At 51.8% G+C, this 20021-nt stretch overlaps 1 protein-coding gene across 2 annotated transcripts in view; it reads left to right on the top strand.

The window, feature by feature from the left end:
- The first annotated feature begins 26 nt into the window (after positions 1-26).
- The window catches only part of DDX54 (DEAD-box helicase 54), a 27282-nt gene continuing 7287 nt past the window's right edge, over positions 27-20021 (top strand). For both annotated transcript variants that reach the window (XM_005572317.4, XM_005572316.4), the window contains exons 1-12: positions 27-222; positions 5067-5196; positions 6103-6173; positions 6772-6960; positions 7077-7126; positions 9001-9042; positions 9159-9254; positions 10938-11059; positions 11160-11221; positions 11325-11456; positions 13598-13808; positions 16241-16375. In XM_005572317.4, coding sequence (XP_005572374.3) covers positions 49-222; positions 5067-5196; positions 6103-6173; positions 6772-6960; positions 7077-7126; positions 9001-9042; positions 9159-9254; positions 10938-11059; positions 11160-11221; positions 11325-11456; positions 13598-13808; positions 16241-16375 — 1414 coding nt within the window. In that variant the 5' untranslated portion in view covers positions 27-48. The remainder of the gene's footprint in view (positions 223-5066; positions 5197-6102; positions 6174-6771; positions 6961-7076; positions 7127-9000; positions 9043-9158; positions 9255-10937; positions 11060-11159; positions 11222-11324; positions 11457-13597; positions 13809-16240; positions 16376-20021) is intronic.

Genomic DNA, 20021 nt, shown 5'->3' with positions numbered 1-20021 from the left:
GCGCGCCGCAGGCCACGCCCCCTTTTGCGTTCCCAGCGCGAGGCCCGAATGGCGGCAGGCAGGCGCCCGGCGGCCGGCCCTCGGTCGAGAGCTGCCATGGCCCAGTGGAGGAAGAAGAAGGGGCTCCGGAAGCGCCGAGGCACGGCCTCCCAGGCCCGCGGCAGCGACTCGGAGGACGGCGAGTTTGAGATCCAGGCGGAAGATGACGCCCGGGCCCAGAAGGTAGGCGCTTGGGGCTGGGACGCACTTTGGGGCCCGAGACCCGGCTCCCGGCAGCGCCCCGAGGCCTCAGTTTCCCCAGCTGGGGAGTGGGCTCCGCAGAGAGTGAGGAGGGAGGCTGCCAGCCCGAGGACCGGTCTTGGGACCGCCGGCCTGAGCACGTGTCTCGGGGCTTGTCAGGCTTAGGGTCCCGCGGCTGGAGCCTGCGGGGCCTTCCTGCCGGGTTTTGGTCGCGCGTCTCTCATTGGCTGCCTCCTGCACATGGGGCGGATCCTGGTTGCCTTTCGCCCAATGAAAAGTGCCGGTGCAGAAAATCTGACTTTGAGAGTTTGGAGCGTTCTTGGGAGGTTGAGTTAAGGGAAGGACGGACTGCGTGGCTTGAGACAGTGACGCCCCCAAACCTCTGGGAAGCTAATTTAAAAATTAGCATGAGCCCGGCCAGTTTGTGTTTGTTGACCATTTACTATGTGCCAGGCTCCATGCTAAGAGCTGTACGAGCCTTATTATGTAATCCTCACACCAACGCTGTGCTAACACCACCGGCAACTGTCATCTTCATTTTTCCACAGGAGGAAATTGAGGCCTCGAGGGTTAAGAAATAGTCAAAGGCCTGGTGTAGTGGCTACACGCCTGTAAACCCAGCACTTAGGGAGGCTGAGGTGGGAGGATTGCTTGAGGTCAGGAGTTCAAGATCAGCCTGGGCAACATAGGGAGGCCCCCGACTCTACAAAAAATTAAAAAATGAGGATGGCCGCAGTGGCTCAAGCCTGTAATCCCAGCACTTTAGGAGGCCGAGGTGGGCGGATCACTTGAGGTGGGGAGTGCAAGACCAGCCTGGCCAACATGGTGAAACCCTGTCTCTACTAAAAATACAAAAATAGCCAGTTGTAGTGGCACGCGCCTGTAATCCCAGCTACTAGGGAGGCTGAGGCAGGAGAATCGCTTGAAACTGGGAGGCAGAGGTTGCAGTGAGCCAATATCGCACCACTGCACTCCAGCCTGGGTGACAGAGCAAGACTCTGTCTCAAAAAAGAAAAAAAAAAAATTAGCCTGGCGTGGTGGCGCCTGCCTGTGGTCCCAGCTCCTACAGAGGCTGACATGGGAGGATCACTTGAACCTGGGAAGCGGAGACTACAGTGAGCAGTGGCTACACACACACACACACACACACACACACACACACACACACACACACACACACAAAAAGGAGATCCCAGCTTTACAAAAAAAAGAAAGAAAGAAACTTGACCAAGACCCTACAGCTTGTGAGTACAAGAGCCAGGAGATTCAAACTTGGGACTGTCTGATTCCAAGGCCTGTGCCCTTTCCATTACTGAATGCTACATGTATGCACATGAGGGGACAGGTGTGAGCACCAACGGGGCAGAAGGGTTTTGGCCATTATTTCCCACAGTCCTGTTCCCAGCAGGTGCCTGGCACCAGGTAGGCTCAGGGCAAGGAGATGAGTAAGTGGGCATTTATATGAAGAGAAAGGATCAAACCCCAAGGCAGGAACTGGAGGAGACCTCATCCCACCATCTCCCTCCCCTTCCAGCCTAGCCAGCTCCTGGCACACAGTAGGTGCTCAACAAATGTAGAGAAACTACTAAAGGTAATGAACAGCACAGGTGGGCAGAGGTAGTGAGTACCAAAGAAGAGGAGTCTGTGTGTAGTTCAGACCAAGGGCGTTCTCACGGCACCGCCCTGTGTTCAAATCTGGCCCAACCTTGCACTGGCTGTGGGACATTGGAGAGGTTGCTTAACTTCTCTGTGACTGTTTCCACATCTGTAGAAGGCAAGTAAATGATTATATATGTTTCAAAGATTGTTGGCCAGGTGCCATGGCTCATGCCTGTAATCCCAGCACTTTGGGAGTTGGAGGAGTGAGGATCACTTGATGTCAGGAGTTCAAGACCAGCCTGGGCAACATGGTGAGACTCTGCATCTACAAAAAATACAAAAATTAGCTGGGCATGGTGCTGTGTGCCTGTATTCCCAGCTACTTGGGAGACTGAGGTAGGAGGATCACCTGAGCTAGGTGAGCTGTGATTGCCCCACTGCACTCCAGCCTGGGTAACAGAGTGAAACTGTGTCTCAAAAAAAAAAAAAAAAAAAAGTTGAAAAGACGAAAGGAGGCTGGGCGTGGCGGCTCATGCCTGTAATCTGAGCACTTTGGGATGCCAACGTGAGTGGATCACTTGAGGTCAGGAGTTTGAGACCAGCCTTGCCAACATGGTGAAACCCCGTCTCTACTAAAAATACAAAAATTAACCAGGCCTGGTGGCGCGTGCCTGTAGTCCACGTGCCTGTAGTCCCAGCTAGTTGGGAGGCTGAGACAGGAGAATTGCTTGAACCTAGGAGATGGAGGCTGCAGTGATCCAAGATCCTCCCACTGCACTCCAGCCTGGGTGACTGAATGAGACTGTCTCAAAAAAAAAAAAAAGACCAAAGGACATGCTGTTCATACATGCTGTTCAGTAGCTATTGCAGGTGCCTGTGTGTCCCAGGCACCTTGTTTTCATGTGCTTAGAGCAGGGGTTGACCGACCTATCAAGGGCCAGATGGTAAATCTTTTTTTTTTTTTTTTGAGACGGAGTCTGGCTCTGTCACCCAGGCTGGAGTGCAGTGGCGCGATCTCGGCTCACTGCAAGCTCCGCCTCCCGGGTTTACGCCATTCTCCTGCCTCAGCCTCCCGAGTAGCTGGGACTACAGGCGCCCGCCACCTCGCCCGGCTAGTTTTTTGTATTTTTTAGTAGAGACGGGGTTTCACCATGTTAGCCAGGATGGTCTCGATCTCCTGACCTCGTGATCCGCCCGTCTCGGCCTCCCAAAGTGCTGGGATTACAGGCTTGAGCCACCGCGCCCGGCCGGTAAATCTTTTTTTTAGGTTTTATTGGGCCATATAAGATTACTGTCTTTTTTGTTTGATTTCTTTTTCCTTTCCTGCAACTCCTTAAAATGTAAAAACCGTTCTAAACTCGCAGACCGTTCAAGACAGGCCATGGCTCTGCCCTAGAGGATTGTAGTCAACCTTAGAGGGTCACAGTGAAAAGAACACAGTCTCTGAAGCCAGGGTTCACATCCCTCACCCACTACCTGCTGGCTGTGTGACCTTGGGCACGTCACTTTATCTCTGTGCCTCAGTTTCCTTCTCTGTAAAATGGACAGAACAATAGTACCCACTTCAGATTGTTGTGAGGATTAAGTGGGTTAATTTGTATGAATTCTCAGAGCAGTACCTAGCTTACAGTACATGGCCTTGTAAGTTTCAGCCACTCTTATGAATTGCTGCTCCTTAAATGCTTTTTTTAAAAATTTTTTGGTAAAGATGGGGTTTTGCCATGTTGCCCAGGCTAGTCTCGAAACTCCTGGGCTCAAATAAATGATCCACCCACCTCAGCCTCCCGGTGCTGGGATTACAGGCGTGAGCCACCACGCCTGGCCATAAATGCTATTTTTAAGAGAAAGGGGGCAGCCCTGGAGTCCAAGAAGGTTCCCCAGAGGAGGTGTCTGTATTGGATTTAGCTGTGCCAGGAGAAGTGGGTCCTGGGTGAGCAGAAAGGAGACCAGGCACAAGACAGACCAGAGATCAGAAAGGAGATTGGTTGGCGGCTCGTGGGGTGGGGGTAGGGGGCGGGAGAGCTTGGAAAAGTCTAGTACTTCACATGTAGTAGGCATTTTGATTGGCTCTTTAAAGTATTTAGGGGCTGGGTGTGGTGGTTCATGCCTGTAATCCCAACACTTTGGGAGGCCACGAAGGGAGGAATGCTTGAGGCCAGGAATTCAAGACTAGCCTGGGCAATGTAGTAAGACCTCATCTCTACCAAAAAAAAAAAAAAATACAAAATTAAAAAATTAGCCAGGTGTGGTAGTATAACGCCTGTAGTCCCAGCTACTCAGAAGTCTAAGGTGGGAGAATCACTTGAGCCTAGGAGTTCAAGGCTGCAGTGAGCCATTACTGCACCACTGTACTCCAGCCTGGGTGACAGAGTGACACCCTGTCTCTTAAAAAAAAATATGTGTTTACTTTTTTTTTTTTTTTTTGAGACAGGGTTTCTCTCTGTCACCCAGGCTACAGGTGCAAGTGACCATACCTGGCTAATTTTTATTTTTATTATTATTATTATTTTGACACAGAGTCTTGCTGTGTTGCCCAGGCTGGAGTGCAGTGGCGCGATCTCGGCTCACTGTAAACTCTACCTCCCGGGTTCAAGTGATCCTCCCACGTCACCCTCCTGAGTAGCTGGGATTACAGGCACATACCACCATGGCTGTCTAATTTTTGTACTTTAGTAGACGGGGTTTCACCATGTTGGCCTGGCTGGTCTTGAACTCCTGACCTCAGGTGATCTGCCCATCTTGACCTCCCAGTGTTGGGATTACAGGCGTGAGCCACTGTGCCAGCCAGGTATTTAATTTTGAGGGCTTTGATGGTGGTGATGATGATAGTGATAATACCACCACGTTTCTAAGCACCTTTCTAAGTTTGACACTCACCCATATATATGATCTTCACAGCACCCTGGGAGGCCTCTGCTTGTTGTCCCCATTCTCCAGGTGTGGAAGCACAGGCTCAGGGAGATTAAGTCCCTTCCCTCAGGTCTCACAGCTGGTAAGTGACAGGATTGGGATTCAAACCGAGACAGTCTATCTGCAGACCCCACTCCAGACTTCTGTCCTGTCCTGGCCCAGCCAAAGGAGAACTTACTAGCAAAAAAGTGACGTGATCTGGCGGAAGCATCATTGGCTTGAATCGGGGAGAGAGGGCAACAGCATAGCCCCCTTCCCTGCCCCCTGTGATCCCACTGTGCCTGAAATGACACTGCCTCTCTGTTCTTCCCTCCCAGCTGGGACCTGGCAGACCCCAGCCCACCTTCCCCACCTCAGAATGCACCTCAGATGTGGAGCCGGACACCCGGGAGATGGTGCGTGCCCAGAACAAGAAAAAGAAGAAATCTGGAGGCTTCCAGTCCATGGGTGGGTGCAAGTTTGGCATCGGGGACTTTGCGGGAGTGGCAGCTGGGGATCGACCCCGCCTCTGCACTCCATCACTGATGTCCACTCTGATCCCAGCACTGTGGTTGGGTAGACTAGGGTAGCAGATCTGGTCTCCCAGTCATTCAGGTCCTTCTAGCGGGGCAGTGCGCCTGACATAGGAGAGGGCAATTAGAACAGGCCTCGGAAAAGGCGATGCAGATGCAGGAACAGGCAAAGACAGTCGGGGACTTACTGCATGCAGAAGGGCATTTCAGAAGGAGGGAAAGGATGGAATAGGTTGGTGGTGTGGGGACACCTGGCTGGCCGGAATTAAAGCCTGACTGTTACTCTTTACAAATCAGTAGCAGCTAGAGCAAGGATTCAACTATCAAGACGAGTGCCGGGTATGGTGGCTCATGCTGTTATCTTAGCGTTTGGGGAGGCAGAGGTGGGATCACTTGAGGCCAGGAGTTCAAGTCCAGCCTAAGCAACAAAGCGAGCTCCCATCCATGCCCTCACCCTCTTGTCCCTCCCCACCACCTGGGTGATTCTGAAGTTTGTTCCAGACATCCTCATTGTGTCCGCACACACTTCTGAGAGGCGCAGGACCTTACCACACCTAAAACGAAGGCACAGCTTCTCAGTGTCGTCTAAGACCCCATTAGCATTCAGAGATCCCTACTGTCTCATGACATCAAGAGTGGGTTCACATCAGAAAAGCAAATAAGGTTCAAGTGCCCCAGTCAGATCTGTCTCCTAAGTCTCATTTCACCTTTGAGTTTCTGCTTTATTGCTTTTTTTCTTGTTGTTTATCGTTGATGAAGCTGTCACTTGTCCTGTAAAGTTCTCTGTGGTTGGTGCTGCGGGGACTCCTTCAGCCCCCTGATGGTTCCATGTCTCTCCCAGGCCTAAGCTACCCGGTGTTCAAAGGCATCATGAAGAAGGGGTACAAGGTGCCGACGCCCATCCAGAGGAAGGTGAGGGGTGGGGCGGTCGACTGGTGAGGGCCAGGGAGGATTGACATGGCCCTCTTGTCTGGCCCCTTGACAGCCACCCCTTGTCCCAGCTGTCATATCTCTTGCCCCCTTTACTCTGCTGAAGCCCCAGCTAGCGTGCCCACGTCCTCAGTGGAGAAGGTTGGGCCGAGCTGAGCAGAGACTCTGGGCCTTTCTGCCAGTTGAGCCTCCCAGAGGCTTCCCACAGCTAAGCCTCAGCTCAGGCAACTCGCAGCCACCTATTATCATCCAGGGATTATGATTATTGTTCTCAGATGCTTCACCCAGTGGGAGCCATCTCTCTGGGGTGCTGAGGAGGACTGGACGGGAGGTAGAGTCTGCTCTGCCTGAAGAAGGGTGTTCCAGCAATGGAAAGAGTTGGGGTAGTGAGCCGCTTATCCTTAGAGGCGTGCTAACAGGCTTTTGAAAGAATGGGCAAGAATAGGCTTAAGGCTGGGTGACAGGTGCCTGCCCATTCACTGAGATCCGTAGCACGCCCACTCCTCAGGACCTTGAAGCTCTGGATTATGTGGTATTTGGGAGGAGCTGACCCTGACCTTCCCTGCTTGTGCCTCTCTAGACCATCCCAGTGATCTTGGATGGCAAGGACGTGGTGGCCATGGCCCGGACGGGCAGTGGCAAGACGGCCTGCTTCCTCCTCCCCATGTTCGAGCGGCTCAAGACCCACAGTGCCCAGACTGGGGCCCGTGCCCTCATCCTCTCGCCCACCCGAGAGCTGGCCCTGCAGACCCTGAAGTTCACTAAGGAGGTGTGTGTGGGCTTGGGGAGAGGTGGGAGGCGAGGGCTGACTTGGGACCGGGCACAAAGGCCACGAGTGTGCTGTCATCTCACTCCTGCCCTCTCTCAATCACTTTCTCTTCTCAGCTAGGCAAGTTCACTGGCCTCAAGACTGCCCTGATCCTAGGTGGAGACAGGTAAGGTCCCTGCACCGCACACCAGAGTCACCACCGTGCAGGCACATCTCTGTGTCTCCAGGACATTAGTTTGATTTAGCTCTGTTGCTTATTAATAATGGCAACTTCTGTGCTCATTCAAAAAAACCAACAAGACTGGGCCCAGTGGGAAATGCCTGTAATCCCAGCACTCTGGTAGGCCAAGGCGGGCAGATCCTCTGAGGTCACTAGTTCGAGACCAGCCTGACCAATATAGTGGAACCCTGTCTGTACTAAAAATACAAAAATTAGCTGGGCGTGGTGGCGCATGCCTGTAATCCCAGCTACAGTGGAGGCTGAGAAAGGAGAATCACTTGAACCCGGGAGGTAGAGGTTGCAGTGAGCCGAGATGGCACTACTGCACTCCAACCTGGGTGATGGAGCGAGACTCTGTCTCAAAAGAAAAAGAAAAAACAAAACAAAAACCCAACAAGGCTGGTCCAGTGGTAGCAGGTTATCAGAACTTACCAACATTAGTATCATTAAAGTTGGTGTACAACCCCCTCACTGCTAAATTTGACTGGCTTAAGAAAAAAAACCAACAAAGGAAATCCTACAATAAAATGTTAAAATAAATTGTCCACAGAAGCACTGCCACTCAGAAGTTCTGATGCTCCTGAAATAGAGTCGTCAGCTCACAGGATAGACAGGTGTATCTACTTTAATATGCCTAATTGTGGGCTTGGTTTTTGTTTTTGTTTTTTGTTTGTTTATTTTGAGACAAGGTCTCGTTCTGTCACCCTGGCTGGAGTGCAGTGGCGCACTCACAGCTCACAGCAGCCTCAGCCTCCTGGGCTCAAGTGATCCTCCCACGTCAGCCTCCCCAGTAGCTGGCACTACAGGTGTGCACCACCAAGCCCAGCTAATTTTTGTGTTTTTTGTAGAGATGAGGTCTCGCCGTGTTGCTTAGGCTGGTCTTGAATTCCTGGGCTCCAGCGATCTGCTGCTTTGGCCTCCCAAAGTGTTAGGATTACAGGCATAAGCCACCATGCCTGGCCATGGGCTGTTTGGAAGCAGAAAGCACAGGAATTGAGGGATATTTATAATAGCTCAGATTCGTAAACTGTATTATCGCCTGATGTGCAGGTACCACCCTTCCTAGGTAGTAGGTGCCACACCTGTTTTACAGATGAGCAAAATGAGGAAGTGACAGGTTAGAGCCAGGCAATGATTCCGTAGTGGAGCTGGGATCAGAATCCAGTCTCCTGCCTCATTCCACGCCTTATCCCACAGTTTCTGCCTTAAAGAGCAGCCCCTTTAAGGGAGAAAGTTTAAGGATGCTGCTGTTAACACTCTTGATTCTCAGAGAGTTTGCTTTTCAGTGCTTTTGTCTCCATTGTTATTTATTCTTTCTAAAGTTTGTGATTGTCAGAAAGGCCTCCCTGGGCTAGTCCTGGCCCAGGGCTACCCTGGCTCCTACAGGTATCCCAAGGGTGCTTCAGAGGAGGACTAAAAGTAGGGATGTGTGTCCAAAGGGTTTAAGGACGAGAGCTGACAGAGATCCGGGGAACCTGAGTTCTAGTTGGAGCTGGTAGTTCCAGGGTTAGTTGCTGGGGGCGCTGTGGGTAGAAGGCAGCTTTGTTGCTATCTGGACCAACAGAAGGAGTGAATTGAGGTCTGTAGTTGAGCCCATCTCTTTGGGGGAACTCTGTTATAACCGTTCTTTTGAATATTTCAGCTTGTATCTCTTGTCAGGGCAATGCCTTTGCCTCACCTCAGCACTGGCCTTTCCTCAGTTCCAAGCCTCGGGTGTGTGTTCCTGGGGTTGGGGTGTGCAGCCTCACCTGGACATTTGGTTATGGGAAGGGGAACCGGAGACCTGTTCTATCAAGCTAAAACCCTTCTCTCCTCTCTAGGATGGAAGACCAGTTTGCAGCCCTGCACGAAAATCCTGACATGTGAGTTTGTTGATTGGGAATGACTCCCTGAGGTCCCTTCCCAGTGGTGGGGGTGTAAGAGAACTATGGTGGTGGCCCTGGCCCTGGGGTCACCTGGCCTGTGCACCCTCTTCCAGAATTATTGCCACGCCCGGACGGTTGGTGCATGTGGCTGTGGAAATGAACCTGAAGCTGCAGAGTGTGGAATACGTGGTGTTCGATGAAGCCGACCGGTAAGGCTGCAGGTCAGCCCTGAGCACTTGTGTCTGAACTGGGAAAGCAGAGGCAGAGAGGTCAACCAGAGGAAGGCTCTGCCGGGAGAGACCCGTGTGGCCAAGATCGAAGCAGTGTCTCCCCAGATGTGGGCTGCAGACCTCCTCATAAGTGGTGCTGGAGCTCGTCTGTGGGGCTCTCTGACCAATATTTATAATTTTGCATTTCAGGAGTATTGAAATAAATAGTAGGACATCTAACATGGGATTTATTTATTTATTCATTTATTTTTGAGATGGAGTCTCGCTCTGTCACACAGGCTAGAGTGCAATGGCACAATCTTGGCTCACTGCAACCTCCGCCTCCCAGGTTCAAGTGATTCTCCTGCCTCAGCCTGTTGTGTAGCTGGGGTTACAAGCACACGCCACCATGCCCAGCTAATTTTGTATTTTTAGTAGAGATGGGGTTTCAACCATGTTGGCCAGGCTGGTCTCGAACTCCTGACCTCAGGTGATCCACCCGCCTCAGCCTCCCAAATTACTGGGATTACAGGCACGAACCACAGTGCCCGGCCCCTAACGTGGGATTTCAAAGATATTTTTTTAAAAGCACAAAGTTGAGAGCATGGACTCAGGAGACAGACAGGAGTGGGATCCAGTCCTAGCTCTGCGACTTCAGCTCTGAATTTGGGCAAATCACTGGGCATCTCTGGGCCTTGGCTGCTTCAACTGCAAAATGGGGATAAAGTAGCATGTACCTCCCAGGGGTGCTGTGAGGACCCGAAGACTTGATACTTGTAAAGTACTTAGAACCCTCCCTGGCAGAGTTGGGGAGGGGGAGGTGGGGAAAGAGGGGAGGGACTGCTATCATTGATTGATTGATGGTGACAGGGTCTTGCTCTGTCGCCCAGTCTGGTGTGATGATGGCTCACTGCAGCCTCGACCTCCCAGGCTCAAGGGATCCACCCACCTTAGCCTCCTGAGTAGCTGGGGGTATAGGCATTCGCCACCACGCTCAGCTAATTGTTTTCTTTGTTTTGTTTTGTTTTGCTTTGTTTTGTTTTGTTTTTGAGATAGAGTCTCGCTCTGTCACCCAGGCTGGAGTTTAGTGGTGCGATGTTGGCTCACTGCAGGCTCTGCCTCTCGGGTTCATGCCATTCTCCTGCCTCAGCCTCCCGAGTAGCTGGGACTAAAGGCGCCTGTCACCACGCCCGGCTAATTTTTTTTTGTATTTTTATTATGGGCGGGGTTTCACCATGTTAGCCAGGATGGTCTCGATCTCCTGACCTCAGGTGATCCACCTGCTTCAGCCTCCCAGAGTGCTGGGATTATAGGCGTGAGCCACCATGCCTGGCCCCAGCTAATTTTTTATTTTTTGTAGAGATGGGGTCTTGCCTAGGGTGTTCTCAAACTCCTCCTACCTTGGCCTCTCAAAGTGCTGGGATTACAGGCGTGAACCTCTGCAGTCAGCCTGGGCTGCTGTCGATTATTTCAGCATGAGTTTGTAAGAACATAACTGAGACAGATTCCAGATTTCAAGGTTATTGTTGCTTAGGATGAAGTCACGCGATAAAGTGTGAGTGGGCTGAGTTAGAGAGAGGAGCCCTGGGACACCGCAGAAGTTGTGGGGACAAGGATGGCTGAGGTTGGAACTCCAGGGAGCGGAGGCCCCCTCTGACCTGGTCTTGCCTTCTACCCTTCCAGGCTTTTTGAAATGGGCTTCGCAGAGCAGCTGCAGGAGATCATCGCCCGCCTCCCTGGGGGCCACCAGACGGTGCTCTTCTCCGCCACGCTGCCCAAACTGCTGGTGGAATTTGCCCGCGCTGGTGCGTGAGCTGGGGGTGGAGATGGGGGCTGGGGGTGGGGCTGGGGCCTGGGGGTCCAGTCCCTCTGCGACACCCCCACTCTCCCCCACGTCTCCTGCAGGCCTCACAGAGCCTGTGCTCATCCGGCTTGACGTGGACACCAAGCTCAACGAGCAGCTGAAGGTGAGGCTGCACCTGTCCTGTCCCAGGAGGGTGTGTCCAGGTGGGCCCTGCAGGCTCTGGGCCAGGATCCCGAAAGCCAACTCGTGATGCCCTCTCCCCACAGACCTCCTTCTTCCTCGTGCGGGAGGACACCAAGGCTGCCGTGCTGCTCCACCTGCTGCGCAACGTGGTGCGACCCCAGGACCAGACCGTGGTGTTTGTGGCCACGAAGCACCATGCCGAGTACCTCACTGAGGTGAGCCCAGTCCTGAGTGGGACCGTCACCTCCTTCAGCTGGAGTTTGGAGCTGCAGTTCCCTGTGCGGTCACTAGAGGGCAGCATGAGAGTGGACCAGGAACCTGGGCCTGGGCTCAAGATGGTCATTTTTATTTTTATTTTTATTTTTATTTTTATTTTTTGAGACGGAACCTCACTCTGCCATCCAGGCTGGAGTGCAGTGGCATAATCGCGGCTCACTGCAGCCTTGACCTTCCAGGCTCAAACAGTCCTCCCACCTCAGCCTTCCGAGTATTTGGGACTTCTGGTGCTTGTCACCATGCCCAGCTAATTGGTTACTTATTTTTGTATGTTGTAAAGACAGGTTCTCACTCAGTTGCCCAAGCTGGTCTTGAACTTCTGGGCTCAGGTGATCCTCCCACCTTGGCCTCCCACAGTACTGGGATTATAGGTGTGAGCCATTGTGCCCAGCCTAAACTTTTTACTATGAAAACATTTCTTTTTTTTTTTTTTTTTTCCTTTGGAAATGGCATCTCACTCTGTCACCCAGAGTGGGGTGCAGTGGCACAATCTCAGCTCACTGCAACCTCCACCTCCCAGATCTGAGTGATTCTCCTGCCTCATCCTCCTGAGTAGCTGAGACTTCAGGCACCACCATGCCTGTCTAATTTTTGCATTTTTCTTAGAGACGGGGTTTTGCTGTGTTGGCGAGGCGGGTCTTGAACTCCTGACCTCAAGTGATCTGCGCATCTCAGCCTCTCAAAGTGCTGGGATTACAGGTGTAAGCCACAGCGCCTGGCCTAAACTTTTTATTGTGAGAAAATTTCAAAGACATACTAAGATCAGAAAATAATATGATGAACTCCTGGGTACTCGTTATCTAGGTACAACTGTTACCAGCTCATAGCTGGTCTTGACCTTCATCCATTATTTCCCCTTATCATCCAGGTTATTTTGAAACCTGTCCCTGCCATCCTGTCATTTTCCTGTAGATTTTTAGTGTTTGGTTTGTTCGACATCTTAAGATTGAGGCATGACCTGCACGTAGTAAGCTGTGTGAAGTGCTGTTAGCATGTGTGAGTGGCTCAGAGTTTTTTCCTATGTGTTATCCCTGTGTGACCCTCGCCTGGGTCAAAGCCTGGGGAGTCGCTGTGCCCCAGAAGGCGGGGGGCCCCTTTCTGTCAGTGCCTGCCTCCCCGTCGGCTACACCTGGGTCTGTTATCTGAGGACATGGTTCACTGGGTTTCGCTCACTCCACACACAGTTAACAACGCTCCCTCTGTGCAGCTGCTGGGGTCACCAGCGAGTAAGACCAAAATAGTCATTTTTAAATAGTTTTTTTTAGAGACAAGAGTTTTGCTCCTTTGGCCAGGCTGGAGTGTAGTGGCATGATCATGGCTTACTGCAGCCTCTGCCTTCTGGGCTCAAGTGATCCACCCACCTCAGCCTCCCAAGTACCTGGGACTCTAGGCACGAGCCATGCCTGACCATGCCAGCTCATTATTTATTGATTTATTTTTATTTTTTCTGTAGAGATGGTGTCTTGCTGTGTTACCCAGGCTAGTCTTGAGCTTCTGGGCTTAAGTGATTTTCCAGCCTTGGTCTCCTGAAATGCTGGGATTACAGGCGTGAGCCACCACGCCCAGTTTAAATAGTAATCTGTAAAGAACAGCTAGCGCCATCATGAGTGTCCCATGTTGAGACTCTGTTCTCAGCACTGTGTATACTGACTCATGTGATCCTCATAATAAGGCTACAAAGAAGGGGCAGTTATTCGTACAGATGAGGAAAATGAGGCACAGAAAGGTTTGGTAACTTGCCCAAGGTCACACAGCTTGTTTGTAGCAGAATCAGGATAAGGCCTGTGCACTGAGGTAGCATTTGCAGCTTCCCTGCACACATCATCTCTGATGAGGGCCCTCTGCACACATCATCTCTGATCCTCAGACAGCCCTGCAGAGAGGTGGGAGGTGTTGTAAGCTCCATTCCTCCCCAAACTGGCGTCACCCAGCAAGCTGGGATTCAGACCAAGGGTGCCAGACTCCAGAACCCGTGGTCTTCTCTCTGCACCTCAGTGCCCGTCCCCCGCCATGGCCTGGCTTCCTTTCCTTTCTCCTCCAAGTCTCCTTCTCACTTTGTTACCATCTTTGCTCTGAGTAGCTGCTGACGACCCAGCGGGTGAGTTGCGCCCACATCTACAGTGCCCTAGACCCGACAGCCCGCAAGATCAACCTTGCCAAATTCACGCTTGGCAAGTGCTCCGCCCTCATTGTGACTGACCTGGCCGCCCGGGGCCTGGACATCCCGCTGCTGGACAATGTCATCAACTATAGCTTCCCTGCCAAGGGCAAGCTTTTCCTGCACCGTGTGGGTAAGCGGCCCGTGGCTGGCCCTGGGGCAGGCAGGGGTGCTGGATCCTGGCAGAAGCCGAGGGTACAAGGCTTAACTCCTGACACTGCATATGGGGTGGCTGTGGGCTTGTTTTAGAGACAGAGCCTTGCTGTATTGCTCAAGCTGGTCTCAAACTCCCTATTGTGCCACTGCACTGCAGCCTGGGCAGCGGAGCAAGATCTTGTCTCAAAAAACAAAAAAAAGACCCAATTATTCAGCTTATGGTTTTTTTGACTTTACAATAGCACCCATACAACCATTCTATTTTTTTCTTTCAGTACAGATTCAATAAGTTACATGAGATATTCAACACTTTATTTTAAAATCGGCTATGTGTGGGATGATTTTGCCTAAGGGTAGGCTAATGGAAGTGTTTGGAGCATGTTCAAGGCAGGCTGGCTGAGCTGTGACGTTTAGTGGGTTAGGTGCAGTGAGTGTATTTTTGACAGCTGTTGGGTTTATTGAGATGCAGCCCTTTGTAAGTCACGGAGCAGCTGTGGTCTCATTTCAGAGATCGCTGTTCCCCATTGCTCTTTGATGACATGGCCGTCATTTTGGTGTGCATCCATTCTTCTGATGTTTCTATTTTAAGTTGTGGTAAAGTAGACATAGCATACAATTCAGCATTTTGCCATTTCCCAGTGTGCAGTGGAGTGGCATTGAGTGTGTTCACATTGTGCAACCATCACCACCATCTGTCCCCAAAACCTTTTTTTTTTTGAGATAGAGTCTTGCTCTGTCCCCCAGGCTGGAGTGCAGTGGCATGATCTCAGCTCACTGCAACCTTCACCTCCTGGGTTCCAGCTATTCTCTTGCATCAGCCTCCCAAGTAGTTGGGATTTCAGGTGCTTGCCACCACGCCTGGCTAAGTTTTTGTGTTTTTAGTAGAGACGGGGATTTCACCTTGTTGGCCAGGGTGGTCTTGAACTTCTAACCTCAAGTGATCCGCCTGCCTCAGCCTCCCAAAGTGCTGGGATTACAGGTGTGAGCCACCATGCTCAGCCCCAGAACTTTTTCATCTTGCAAAACTGAAGCTCTACCCATCAGACAAAATCTCCTTATTCCCCTCCCATAGCCCCTGGTAACTGTTACTCTACTTTCTTTGCCTTCTTTTAATTCATAAGTGTCATATGGTGAGCACACTTCCCTCTTGTTGCTGTCTGCTGTCCTCTAGTTTTCGTTGCTGTGTGGAGGGCTGGTTCTGCATGTTCCTAGAGAGGTCCCCAGGACCCCCCAAAGGGAATTTCTTGTGCCTCACAAGACCAACAGTGCCAGTCGGACAACCTCAAATGAAATCTCCAAATGTCATAACACCTTGTTTTCCCAAGATACAGACACAAGCCAGAATATAATGCTGTGTAGGGATTTATGTATTTCATGCAAAATTGCAATCACATTGGGTGCTCTTTTTTATAACTTGCTTTTTGTTTTTTTCTTTTTACATCACCACACATAGCGAATGTTTGTTGTTTACTATGAAATGTCATTCTGTGATGGGTTGGCACATCTTTTCTATAAGGGGCTAGACATGAAACGTTAGGCTTTGTGGACCATACTGTCTCTGTCATAACCGTTCATCTCTGCTGGTGTAGTGTGAATGCTGCCTATTCATTTACATAGACAAATGAGTGTGGCTGTGTTCCAATAAATCTTTATTTACACAGACAAGCAAGGGGCCAGGATCTTACTCTGTTGCTTGGGCTCTAGTGCAGTGGCATGGTCATAGCTCACAGTAAGCTTGAACTCCCAGATCCAAGCAATCCTCCCAGCTTAGCCTCCCAAGTACTTAGGGCTGCAGGCACACACCACCACATTTGGCTAATTTTTATTTTTTGTAGACATGGGGTCTTACTATTTTGCCCAGGTTGTTCTTGAACTCCTGGCCTCAAGTGATTCTCCTGCCTTAGCCCCTCAAAGTGCTGTGATTACAGGCGGGTGCCACTAGCCTGGCCCTGTAGGCTGCAGTTTGCCCACTCTTTTTCTGAGCTGTTTAATTCCCCACTGTGTGGCCATCAGCTAATTCACTTAACCAGTCCTCTCTCCTTGAGCCTTCAGTTCCAAACTTGGGGCTCTCCTAGTCAGGCCATACATTCACACACCTCCTTGTGTGTGAATCTTTGCATCTTTGGGGGCAATTCTCAAAAGTGGGGGCACTGAAGAGTTGATCATGCTCATGAGCAGGCCTTTGCTGTATTTCTGCTAGTCTCCCAGGGCACCGTGTCAGCTTGGCCACACTCTCACAGATCAACCCAGAGACCATGATTGAACTTCCCTGTGCATAGGTGGGGAGAGCAGCTATGGGAGTTCGAGGCCTGGCCAGGCTCACCCGCTCAGGATCTGGTCTGTGGGACTCATGCTGGGTCCAGGTTCTTCTAGTTTGCTTAATTAATCTTGAACGTCTCCTTGCTGCAGGCCGTGTGGCTCGGGCTGGCCGAAGTGGCACAGCCTACTCCTTGGTGGCCCCTGACGAAATTCCCTACCTGCTGGATCTGCACCTGTTCCTGGGCCGCTCCCTTGCCCTTGCCCGACCCCTCGAGGACCCCTCAGGTGAGTGGAGGCTGGGTGGGGTTAGGGGTCTCCATAGAGTTCATGGGCCCTATTTTGGCTGTGGGAGGAGGTGGGGCTGGGTTTGACCCCAGGAGAAGATGATTCCTTATTTTATTTTATTTTTATTTCATATTTTTTGAGACGGAGTCTCGCTCTGTTGCCTAGGCTGGGGTGCAGTGGTGTGATCTTGGCTTACTGCAACCTCTGCTTCCCAGGTTCAAGCCATTCTCTTGCCTCAGCCTCCCAAGTAGCTGGGACTACAGATGCCTGGCTAATTTTTTATTGTATTTTTAATAGAGACAGGGTTTTACCATGTTGGCCAGGCTGGTCTCGAACTTCTGACCTCAGGTGATTCACCCACCTCCCAAAGTGCAGGGATTACAGGTGTGAGTCACTGCTCCCGACTGATTCCTTTTATTTTTTAATGAGACGGGGTCTTACTCTTGCCCAGGCTGGAGTGCAGTGGTGCAGTCACGGCTCGCTGCAGCGTCCAACTCCTAGGCTCAAGCAAGCCACTGTGCCTGGCTAATCCCTCTATTTTAAACTCAGGATTTCCCACAACAATCCAGATTTCTGGTATCTACTAGGAAACGGTTGGATCTGGGTGCTAAGCTGTGGCGCCCCCATTAGACAGGCTCCCTGGTCCCCTGCAGCCCCTGCCTGCCTCCCTTTCCTGTTGGTATAGCCTGCCCAGCCCCTGCAGGCATCTAGTGTGTGACCCTATACTTGACTGAGTTTTCAGGGGAGCACAGGGGGCGGGGAGGGAGGCTGAGGCACCTTTAGACCAAGCCCAAAGGACTTTCCTCCTTCCTTCCTTCCTTCCTTCCTTCCTTCCTTCCTTCCTTCCTTCCTTCCTTCCTTCCTTCCTTCCTTCCTTCCTTCCCTCCTTCCCTCCTTCCCTCCTTCCCTCCTTCCCTCCTTCCCTCCTTTTCTTTCTTTTCTTTCTTTTCTTTCATTGAGACAGAGTTTCGCTCTTGTTGCCCAGGCTGGAGTGCAATGGCACAGTCTCGGCTCACCACAGCTTCCACGTCCTGGGTTCAAGCAATTCTCCTGCCTCAGCCTCCCGAGTAGCTGGGACTACAGGCACACACCACCACGCCCAGCTAATTTTGTGTTTTTAGTAGAGACAGGGTTTCACCATGTTGGCTAGGCTGGTCTCGAACTCCTGACCTCAGGTGATCTGCCCGCCTCGGCCTCCCAAAGTGCTGGGATTACAGGTGTGAGCCACTGTGCCCGGCCACCCACAGGACATTTCTGTATACACCCTAGAGTGGGAATGCATGGGACAGACAACAGGAATCACCATGGCCTCCATCTATGGGCCTCCAACTGTGGGCTTCCACCTGCAGTCCTGCTGGTTCCCGGGCCCTGTACACATCTTGCCTCATTTGTCCATCTGTGCTGGAGGGAGGGCTGTCAGTCACCTCTGCTTCACAGATGAGAAAACGGCTCTGACAGGCCTACCCGCGTGCACACCGCAGGAAGGTGGGGAGCTAAGATTCAGAGCTCCGGGCCCCCTTCTCCTTGGCTGTTCACTCTTGGCAGCCAGTGGTGATCTCTGTCCAGGCTGTGGCCCCCTCAGGTGACCGTGTGGCCCTGCAGTGTCCCAGCCCATGCCTGGAGGCAGCTGGAAAGCAGACTCTGCAGTGGAGAGTCTGGGGTCAGATGCAAGGGCACAGGAAAGGGCTGTGGGGCCTGGCCGGGGTCAGGGGCAGCCTGTGCAGTCACCGGAGGTGGAGGCCTCAGTTGGGCGCCACACAGGGGTGAATTGGAGGGGGCATTTCAAAGCATTTTCCTGGGAGCGAAGCCGAGAGTGCAAGGGCCAAGTGAGGGAGGTGCAAGCACAGCCCCACCCAGCAGCCCCAGGGGCCCGGTGACAGGCAGGAGCAGAAGGAAATGGGCCCTGCACCCAGGGCCTGCTCAGGGCTAGAGGCAGCACGCAGCCCTGTGCAGGCTTTACAGATCTCCGACCTTCTGGGTTGAGAGCTGTGCATGGGTGTGGGAGGGGCAGAGGGAGGGAAGGAGCCTCCCACAATGTCCAGGCAGAAACCACCCCCGGTGCAGTTAGCTTTTAGGGAGAGACATCCTGCTTTTGCTCCAGAGCTAGCCAGGGGTCAGCAGGGCCCAGCACGTGCTTAGTCTGGAGAGATGGGAAGAGGGCAGGCTCCTGACCCAGTGCAGGGTTTGGTTTCCGACCCTGACCCTCACCATGTGCCCCTGGGCCAATCTCTAAACCTCCAGGAGCCTCAGTTTCCTCATCTCTAAAATGGACTCATCAGGGCCTTTCTTGCAAGATTGGCCAAATGTTGGTAATTGATGGTGGGTGATGGGCCCATGAGGTCCATCACACTCTTCCCTCGGCTTTTTGTGTTTTTCTTTCATTGTTTTGCCTTTTTTTTTTTTTTTTTTTGAGAGGGGCTCACTCTGTCACCCAGGCTGGAGTATAGTGGCATGATCACAGCTCACTGCACCCTTGACCTCCTAGGCTCAGGCAGTCCTCCTACCTCACCCTCTTGAGGAGCTGGGAATACAGGCAGGTCCACCATGCCTGGATGATTTTTTAGTTTTTGTGGAGATGGGGGTCTCACTATGTTGCCCAGCTGGGTCTTGAACTCCTGCACTCAAGTGATTCTCCATCTGTGCTGGAGGCTTCCAAAGTGCTGGGATTACAGGTGTGAGCCGCCGTGCCTGGCTTACGGTTGTAGATGTCCTGTAGTAGAAAGTCAGAACGTGACGACAAAAGAAAGCACGTACTTTCCTCATATTTTTGGTGTGAGGTAAAGGAGATGATGATGATGAACTCAGCACAGTGCTTGCACATAGGAAGCCTCTGTCCCCGGCATCCTCTGCTCTTACTGTTGCTGTTACTTATTACCGTAAGTATCGCTGTTGCTAGTATGGACTCTTCCTAGATTGAATCCTGTCTCTGCAACTGACTCATTTGACAGTCCTGGTAGCAACTGAACCACACTAAGCCTCAGTTTTCATATCTGTAGAACAGGGTTGCTGTGGAAATTGAATTTCTAATGCTGGAGTCAGCAAAGTTGCTGTTGGTTGTTTTTTGTTTTAGTTTTTTGTTTTTAAGAGAGACAAAGTCTTGTTCTGTCGCCCAGGCTGGAGTACAGTGGCGCTATCATGGCTTACTGCAGCCTTGGGCTCCCAGGCTCAAGTGATCCTCCTGCCTCACCCCATGAGTAATTGAGAGACTACAGGTGCACACCACCATGCCCGGCTAATTTAAAATTTTTTTTGTAGACATGGAGTGTCACTACATTGCTCAGGCTGGTCTCCAATTCCTGGCCTCAAGTGATCCTCCTGCCTCAGCCTCCGAGAACTCTGAGATTATAAGCATGAGCCACCGTGCCCGGCCAACAAAGTTTTGTTTTTAGAGCCAGATAGTACATATTCTAGACTCTGTGGGCCATGTGATCCAGGGTGGCTCTTCAACCCTGGCCTTGTAGTGCAAAAACAGCCAGAGACCATGCATCAGCGAGTAGTGCAGTTGTGCTCCCGTAGAGCCATTTACAGAAGCAGCAGGCAGCTGGCCGGCCGGCCGCGGTTTGTTGACCCCTGTCGGTGTATTCAAGTGTCTGGCTCTCTAGCTCCTTCGTAAGTGCTGGTGTTCTTTGCAGTGATTATTTTGTAG

The sequence above is a fragment of the Macaca fascicularis genome, chromosome 11 (assembly GCF_037993035.2).
Source record: "Macaca fascicularis isolate 582-1 chromosome 11, T2T-MFA8v1.1".
Taxonomy (NCBI): domain Eukaryota; kingdom Metazoa; phylum Chordata; class Mammalia; order Primates; family Cercopithecidae; genus Macaca; species Macaca fascicularis.
The sequence above is the reverse complement of the archived record's forward strand: the minus strand, read 5'-3'. Positions and strand labels throughout refer to the sequence as shown.